Raw genomic sequence first — 9552 nt, forward strand, 5'->3', positions numbered from 1 at the left:
ATGTATCTGTTTCTGTGCCAGTGCCATACTGTTTTGATGACTGTAGTTTTGTAGTATAGTTTGAAACCAAGGCGCATAATACCTCTGGCTTTGTTCTTCTTTCTCCAGATTGCTTTGACTATTATGGTCTTTTGTGTTTCCATACCAGTTTTAGAATTATTTGTCCTAGTTCTGTGAAAAATGCCATTGGTATTTTGATAGGGATTGCATCGACTCTCTTGATTGCCTTGGGAAGTATGGTCATTTTAACAATATTAATTCTTCCAGTCGTTGAGCAGGGTTTATCTTTCCATTTGTGTTGTCTTCAGTTTTTTTCACCAGTGTTTTACAGTTTTCAGAGTACAAGTCTTTCACCTCCATAGTTAGATTTATTCGTAGGTATTTTATTCTTTTTGTTACAACTGTAAATGGGATTGTTTTCTTAATTTCTTTTTCTGATGGTTCCTTATTAATATACAGAAACAAGATTTCTTTGTTATCTGCAATCTTGCTGAATTCATTTATTAGTTCTAATAGTTTTTTGGTGGCATCTTTAGGATTTTCTATGTATACTATCATGTCATCTGCAAATAGTGAGAGTTTTACATCTTCCTTTCCAATTTAGATTCCTTTTATTTCTTTTACTTACCTGATTGCTGTGACTGGGACTTGCAATAACATATTGAATAAAAGAACAATTACTTTTCTAATCCACATGTCATATGGTTTTCAGGTTTTACCCCCAAAACCTCAACACAGTGAAATTTTAGGTAAGAGTTGAAAATGATCCAACACTACTTGGCAATGTAATTCTTACTGTGAATAGATCTAGATAACCTGAGAAGTACACAGAACCGTAATTGAACCCAGGGATCATTTTGAACCCAAGTGTCTAGATTCTGTCTATATGAAACATCCCTTTTGCACTTTGTCACCATCATACAGAAGCACTTTGCTTACAAATTTAGAATAAGTAACTAATAGATACATGGAAAATTATATAATGCAAATCCATGGTAGAAATGCCTGTTCTCCTTCTCTGTCCTCATACCCCAAAAATACAGAACTTCTCTATCCAAACAAGTTTTAGGCTGCTATGATTTGGAAATAAGCTATGGTTCTCAAACTTGACCGCATAGCCACCAACCAGAAATAATCTTGAGAAATCCCGTGTGTGCTCTGATATCTGCTCTGTCCCAGAATGGGCAATCACTGTACACTTATCTTTTGTAAATGATAAAAATGTTTATTGGTTGTTTTTACTTTAAACAAAGACCTGAGGTTCACAAGCTTTGATTGCATCTTGTTTTAAATAATTTGTATATTTTTTGACTTTATTTTCTTATGTAAAATATATGTACTTTTTAATCTGTAGAAATAGTTTTTCTTAGTTATCCGTATTGTATTCATCTTTATTTAGTAAACATTCAAAATGTTCTAGGTATTAAATTATGTCCTGTCTCTATGATGTATGCATTTGCTTTAAATTATATGCTGTTTCTAAGTTGCTTGGCTATTTTTCTCCCTTGCGTTCTGCCTATCTTTAGAGTAACCAAATAAGGCAAATGGAGGAAGTAAAGATCTCAAAGAAGAGTAAAGTAGGAATTCTCCCATTTGTTGCTGAATTTGAAGAGTTTGCTGGACTTGCAGAATCAATCTTTAAAAATGCTGAGCGTCGTGGAGATCTAGATAAAGCATATACTAAACTTATCAGAGGAGTGTTTGTTAATGGTAAGCTTTTGTTACATTCTAAAGAATTTTTTGGTTGGTTTTCATTATTTCTGGTATGTTAGAAGTTGGGGACAGATATGTTCATTATTTTCCATGTTCTATAGTCTTTTTTTAAGTTTTCTGAAATTAAAGATTTCTTAAATTTGAAAAATAAGCAATACATAAAACCCATTTGTATTCACCAGGAACCACTTATATTTTAGGGTTCATATGTGCTTATCACTATGCAAAATTGAAATTCATTGTTTAAACACAAAAAATGATCTCCCGGATTACATTGCTTTTTAGCAAGAGTCTTCCAGAGATGATCAGCAGTGATGTCTGTGTAACCTTAAACAAATCAATTCACTTCTTTAGGCCTGTTTTCATATGTGTCACATAAGGTAGATTAATGCTAAAATACTATAATTCACCGTCTTCCTATGTCAGATCACACAATTAAGTTACAGAAACAGTGTGGATGTGTTGTTTAATTTGAAATAAATGATCTGATTGCATCTATTCAGGAATTTTTAAAGCTAAAACATTGACAGGAAGTGGAATGATATCACCAGTTATAGATAACATATTTTCAGTGGAAACAGGTTTAGGGGAAAGATAGATAAATTATATGATTGAATGTTTGTATGGTTGATAGTTCTTTTAAAATTCAAAGTAGCTTTGCTTTTTCTAATTGTAAAGTAATATATGCTCATTACATACCCCCAAAAATCAGCAAACTGATTTTAAAAATCAAGAAGAAAATACGGATAATTTGTAATCTAATCATGAAAAGATAACATTTAATTTTTTCCCTGCTAAACTTTTGAGTATATCTCTCTCACTGGTGTATATGTACATATTGTGTGTGTGTGTGTTCTCTAATTTTAAAAGTTTTATCATACCTTACACACTGTTTTGGAACCTACTAGACTCTGTACTTCTAGTGTCTTTCCTTGTCTATTAATATAGATAACCATAATCATTTTTAATGATCGCATAGTATTCCATGTATCATTATTTATTTACCAGATCTTTTGTTAATAGGCATTTAGTTTGTTTCCAGTTTCCTCCGTATATTTTTGTACACTTGTCCAATAATTTCCTTAGGATCAATTATTAGAAATGGAATTACTGGGTCAAAAATTTTGGGTCTGTGTTGAGGCTTTTGCCAAATAGCCACACAGAAAGATTATACCAGTTTAGTGCTTTGAGCATTTGGTGAAAGTTTCTGTCACATCTGCATCAAAGCCCAATATTACTAGGTATTATCAATCTTTTTATTCTTTGTAAACCTGAAAGACTATAAATCAGTTTTGTTTATGATATGTTTTACTGTGCAAGAGCTTTCAAATTTTATTTGAAATATTTATTCATCATATTTATTTGTCTTTCTCTTTATGATCCTAAGTTTCGTGCCATTCTTAGAAAGTTCGTACTATCACAAAATTATTTCTTTAATTTACTTTATTTTTCTTAGTACTTATGATTATATTCATTTATTTACTTGCTTTTAATATTTTAAGTACTTGAGCAATTTAGAATTTGTTTGTCTGAAAGATGTGAAATAAGAATCCAAATTTAGTGTATTCAAAAAGACCAGCTAAGTTGTCCTAAACATTTTGAATAATTCATCATTTCCCCACTGATTTGAAAAGCCACCTTTATTCTATACTAAGTTTCCATATATATATATATATATGGGACTATTTTAGAATGATTTTTTATTAGGTTTAGGTAGATGTGAAAATCCTTCAATACAATATATTTTATTCTATTAAGTCCAGAAATGTGCTTACTTCTTAAACTTACAAATGAAAAAAATCCTGTAAATTTTTCCTAGCTAAATATGGTTATACTTATATCAGGATGTTACTATTTTTTTTCTGTTTTCATTTTAGTGGAGAAAGTAGCTAATGAAAGCCAGAAGACGCCCAGGGATGTAGTCATGATGGAAAACTTCCACCATATTTTTGCAACACTTTCTCGTTTGAAAATCTCATGTCTAGAAGCTGAAAAAAAAGAAGCCAAACAAAAATACACAGATCACCTTCAGTCTTATGTCATTTACTCTTTAGGACAACCTCTTGAAAAACTAAATGTAAGTATATTTTCATTCAGTATATATTTCCTGGTTTTGAACCTGTGTACATATGAATAACACAACAGACATTTGTTTTAAATTTGCTCATATATTGATGCAGGAGGATAAGGAAGGAGAGACTCAGATACTTAAGCTGCCAGTGTGCCCAGACACTGCTAGATGTTTTATATACATTATTTCTTTTAATTCCTATGAACAGTGATGTGGAGTAAGATGGTATTATCCCCATTTTACAAACGAAGAAACTGAAAGTAAATGAAAAGTTATAATAACTGGAAAGTAGCAAAGCTGGGGGGTGAACCGTAGATTTAGGTTTTTCCATTATACCAGACTTTTATTTCTTACCTCATAAATGGCTAACCTTTATCCCTAGTTCAGATGAAGATTTTGAAAACTTTATCAAGATAAAAGGAAAACAAAAAATTGTTTGGTTCGTTGCCTTTTCTTTTCGCTTCTTTTCTTGACTTCTCATTCCCCAGAGCAAGTCTGATCATTAAAAGTGAGAAATGAGGGACTTCCCTGGTGGTCCAGTGGTAAAGAATCCGCCTTCCAATGCAGGGGTCACGGGATCGGGGAACTAAGATCCCACATGCCACGGGGCAACTGAGCCCGCGTGCCACAATTACTGAGCTCGTGCACCTCAACTAGAGAGCCCGAGTGCCGCAAATTACAAGAGCCCACGTGCTCTGGAGCCTGTGCGCCACAACAAAAGAGCCCGCATATCACAACTAAGACCCAACACAGCCAAAAAATAATAAACAAAATAAATATTTTTAAAAAGTGAGAAATGATAGTTTTAGAGAATTGTGCAACATAGTAGAAGCTTAAATGGACCCTTCTAACTAACTTTGTCCACAGTATGATTAGTCATCTTCTATAAGTTTTTAACTTGAAATGAGTCAAATAAAAATTATGTATCTGTTGTCAATAATTCAAATAATTGTTTTGATTAAAAGACATTTAATCAGATGCAGAACCAATTCTTTCTAAAACTTAAGAACTGACAGATATTCCTTTAGGGTAGAAGGTTGGTCTCAGACCTAAAGCCTGCATGATACTTACCTGCAACATAGAGGCACTTCCTTTGAAATCAAATTTAAAGCAGAAACATTGATAGACCCCTTATTATTTAACATCGTTATGGAAGATTTAGCCAATGCAATAAGACCGAAACATAAAGATATACAAAGGAGAGTCAAGGTTATAATTACCTGTATATAATATGTTGGAATTATTTTATCTGGTAAAGTAATAGGATTCAAGATAAATATATCAAAAAATAGTTTATTTCCTATATGTTATAATAACCAGTTAAAAGTCTCTGTAGAAACAAAATTTTAAAATTACCAGGGATAGACTTGTCCAAAAATTACTGTCAAAAAATTAATAATTTATAAGAATAAATAAATAATAATTGCTAAGAAAATTTTAGAGAAAAGTAATGACTGGATTTGGCTTGTCGGTATTAAGTCATATTGTGCTCAAATAAAGACTTGCCAGTCAATATGCATATTAAAAGACCAATTATAATTAAAAAGACAACCTGAGGAGAATATTTGTAACACCATGTCAGTATATTTAATCTAAAAGATCTTTTTAAAATCAATGAGGAAAGCACCAAGACCTCAACATATAAATGGGCAAGGGTTCTGAATGTACCACTAAGCATCTGAAAAGCAGGTTAACTTCATTTATAGCCAAAGAATTGTGAAATAAAATGACAAACTTTTTTCACTTTTTAAAGTGGCAAAGATTTGTTTTTTAATTGTGCTAATGCTGATGATAGTATGGTAAGGTAAAAGTCTCATATACTGTTGACAGAAATATAAACCAATTGATATATAAATATAAACTTTTCTGGGAAGCAATTTGTGTATGTATATGAAGAGTCTTCAGAATGCTTAACAATTATACTCCTCAACTGAGGAATTATAGTCTAGAAATTTATGCTGGGTAGTAATCAGTAATGTGGGTGAATACTTACGTATAAAAGTTATTTGTGACAACTGTATTTATAAGAGATTTTTTTTTTTTTTTGGATGAGTAGATTTTGCCAACTCTAAGAAAAAAGAGTGAAAAATATTAAATACCCAATACTGGAGGAATGAATAAACAAATTGTAGTTCAGTCATTGGATGGAACATTATGCAGCCATTAAAATGTATACTTTGGGAAAACATATAAAATATTAAGTGGAAAAGCAGCGTGCAAAATTATAATCTCATTTATGTACTCACATCAAAAGACTAGCAGGAAATCTAAAATGTTGATAGTGGTTATCTCTGAGTGGCATGATAATAGCTGATTATTATTTTATCCTTTATATTTTCACACACTGATTTTTACATAATGAATATATACTATTTTATAATCAGATTTTTTTTTTTAATTTAAGTGGTAATGAAAGCAGTTCTTAGCCATTATTTCTTTCCATTTCCTCGAAGCATTTCTTTGAAGGCGTTGAAGCTCGGGTAGCACAGGGTATAAGAGAAGAGGAAGTAAGCTATCAACTTGCATTTAACAAACAAGAACTCCGAAAAGTTATTAAAGAGTATCCTGGAAAGGAAGTAAAAAAAGGTCTAGATAACCTCTACAAGAAGGTTGACAAACATTTATGTGAAGAGGAGAACTTACTTCAGGTATGCTTTAGTTCTTTGAACCATCCTAGATTGCACATCCTTACATATGTCGCTTTTCTCCAAAATATTCCTCTAGAAATACTATGCATTTTCTAATTTTAGGAAATTAGAAAAGGAGGAAAGTTCCACAAGGTACAGACCAGATTAATGAATTGTGAGGGGAAGAAAGGAATAATATTTATATAAGTTTATATGACTATTCCTGTTTATTTTGTATTTCTTTCTTATTGTTTTGAGGCATTAAGTTGTTTTTCTTTTGTTTGGGGATGGGTTTTTTCGTTGCTTTTTTGTTTTGTTTTAGTTTTGAGGGTGGCAAGGAAATGGAATGTTGTATAGTACAGTGGAGTGATTCTGAGCATAGGGGTTGGAGCTGGAAATGGTTTCATAATCTGGCTTCAGATAAAGCTTCATGGTTTGGGGCAAATTACTTCACCTCTCTGAGCCTCAATTTCCTTATTTGAAAAGTAGAAATAATACCTCTCCTGTATACTGGCCACTACTATTACTGTCATTGCCATTTTATACATGAGAAAATCAAAGCTAAGAGAGGTGGAGTAATATGACCATGATCCTATAGCTAATGAATGGTAGAGTCAGATTTAAACTGCCAACTGAGCCATCATTCTTTATAAGCCGTACTAAAAGGCCCAGAGATGAGTGAGAATAATTCTGATTTTAACACCATGGAAGGCTTCATGAAGGAAAGCATTTGTGTTAGCCTCTGAAAGTCAGATACTAACTTAACAGATAAAGTAGGAGAAGTGGCCTTCCAGGTGGATGAAATACCATGAGCTAAAAGATGAGAAGCAAAAAAGTGTAAGTAAAACTGTTTAGTAAATCATCTTAAGTTGTCTATTAGGAATTTAGGGTTTATGAGATTTAGGGTTTATAAGGAAAAATCCCCTCAACTGGCAGATAGGGATGATTTCATAGTACCCACCCTCACCAGGTTGTCATGAGACTTAAAAAGGATAATGTATACATAAAGCACTTTGTACTGTGCTGATATGAAATAAGTCAATAAATATAACCTATTAATATTAGCTCATATGTCAATGTGTGTATCAGATTCTATCTTGATAGTTGTCTGCATCGTGATTTCCACTTCCAGATTATAAATTCCTTTGATTGCAGATGATTGGTCTGACTCATCTTGGTGTCCTCCATGGCATCAAGCAGTGTTTTGCATCATCAATTTTAGATAAAGAAATTGTTAAACTTTCATATGAAATGAAATTCAGGCATTCAGTGTTGCATTTCATTTCATCATTAGTCTTAGTTTCATACATAGTTGTGCATATCCACATCGGTGTTGGATATTGGAGTAAATATAATAACAGCTAGATGTAATGAGTGCTTACTGTGTCACACTGTTCTGAGCACTTTACGTGTATCCACTCATTTAACCTCACCTGAAGCTTGTGAGGAAGGTATTATTATCATTACCCCAGTTTACAGATAAGGAACTTGAGGCACAGAGCAATGATGTAATGTACTCAAGGTCACAAAGCTTATAAGTGGAAGGAACCAGTTTCTATCTCCAGAATGTATGTTTTTAACTATTATTCTAAATCCTTAGAATATATCCTGACATTATTTCTACATACTTGACTGTATTATTTCCATTCATAGTTTAACGACTCTTATTTTCATTTTTATTATAGGTGGTGTGGCACTCCATGCAGGATGAATTTATACGCCAGTACAAGCATTTTGAAGGTTTGATAGCTCGCTGTTATCCTGGATCTGGTGTTACAATGGAATTCACTATTCAGGACATTCTGGACTATTGCTCCAGCATTGCGCAGTCCCACTAAACCTTACAAAAGAAGAAAAGATAAATGAAAAAAGCACTCTGAGTACACCAGACACTATTCAAAAACATCAAGCAACCGTTTTGAGAACCAGACTTAAAATATTATGTATGAATGTCAGATAAATGGGTAATACCATACCACAAATATTCAAAAGCGAAAGTACCAACCTATGTGGCAGTTTCATTTGCCCAATAGGTTGTGTACTAAAAGCATTTATCTCGGGCTTCCCTGGTGGTGCAATGGTTAAGAATTTGCCTGCCAATGCAGGAGACATGGATTCAAGCCCTGGTCCAGGAAGATCCCACATGCCGTGGAGCAACTAAGCACATTTCCCACAACTACTGAAGTCTGCACACCCTAGAGCCCATGCTCTGCAACAAGAGAAGCCACTTCAATGAGAAGCCTGCGCACCACAATGAAGAGTAGCCCCTGCTCGCTGCAACTAGAGAAAGCCCACATGCAGCAACGAAGACCCAGCGCAGCCAAAAATAAATAATTAAAGCAATTTATCTCATCATAAATGCCTTTATCATTTTTCCAGACTGTCCAGGAAATTTTCCTGTATTGCCTCGCTTCTTATATTTAAGAGTGGTTATCCTGGGCTTCCCTGGTGACGCAGTGGTTGAGAGTACACCTGCTGATGCAGGGGACGCGGGTTCGTGCCCCGGTCCTGGAAGTTCCCACATGCCGCAGAGCGGCTGGGCCCATGAGCCATGGCCGCTGAGCCTGCGCGTCCAGAGCCTGTGCTCCGCAACGGGAGAGGCCACAACGGTGAGAGGCCCGCGTACCGCCAAAAAAAAAAAAAGAGTGGTTATCCTATGTGTAATGCATTGGGAGTTCTTCAGCTTTCACTAATTCAGTATTCCTTACAAATGTTACTACTAAAATTTTGTATAGAACTTTTTCCCTCTAACTAATGTATATATGGATAGGGATCTTGTGATGATCAGTTGTAAACTTGGAATTTGAGGATTATGTGACTCTGTGTAGCAGTGAATCTAAAATAAAGAAGTTTTCAAAAAAATTAAAATTTGGTTGTATTATTCTTAGATCTATCATGCTATCATTTGTATAAAAGCAAGTTCTTATAAAATCAGTATATAAAAATGAATTACATGTCCATTTACCATAAACCACTTAAAAGTATAATAATAAAAATAAAGGCATTTATAATAGCATTAAAAACATTTAGTATTTAGGACTAAGTCTAACGAAATATGTGCTATGGACTGAATTGTGTCCCCTCAAAATTGCTATATGGAGGCCCTAACCATGCCCTGCCGTGTGACTGTATTAGAGATAA

The 9552-nt window shown here is 33.6% G+C and overlaps 1 protein-coding gene across 8 annotated transcripts in view; it reads left to right on the plus strand.

Annotated features, from left to right (window-relative positions):
- Window positions 1-9279, plus strand: part of EXOC1 (exocyst complex component 1) — a 61406-nt gene extending 52127 nt beyond the window's left edge. For 7 of the 8 annotated variants that reach the window (XM_073805288.1, XM_073805287.1, XM_073805290.1 and 4 more), the window contains 4 exons: window positions 1527-1710; window positions 3591-3790; window positions 6238-6432; window positions 8097-9279. In XM_073805288.1, coding sequence (XP_073661389.1) covers window positions 1527-1710; window positions 3591-3790; window positions 6238-6432; window positions 8097-8249 — 732 coding nt within the window. In that variant the 3' untranslated portion in view covers window positions 8250-9279. The remainder of the gene's footprint in view (window positions 1-1526; window positions 1711-3590; window positions 3791-6237; window positions 6433-8096) is intronic. The other variant, XM_073805292.1, reaches the window with a different exon arrangement.
- The last annotated feature ends 273 nt before the right edge of the window (window positions 9280-9552 follow it).

Source organism: Tursiops truncatus, chromosome 5 (assembly GCF_011762595.2).
Source record: "Tursiops truncatus isolate mTurTru1 chromosome 5, mTurTru1.mat.Y, whole genome shotgun sequence".
Classification (NCBI taxonomy): domain Eukaryota; kingdom Metazoa; phylum Chordata; class Mammalia; order Artiodactyla; family Delphinidae; genus Tursiops; species Tursiops truncatus.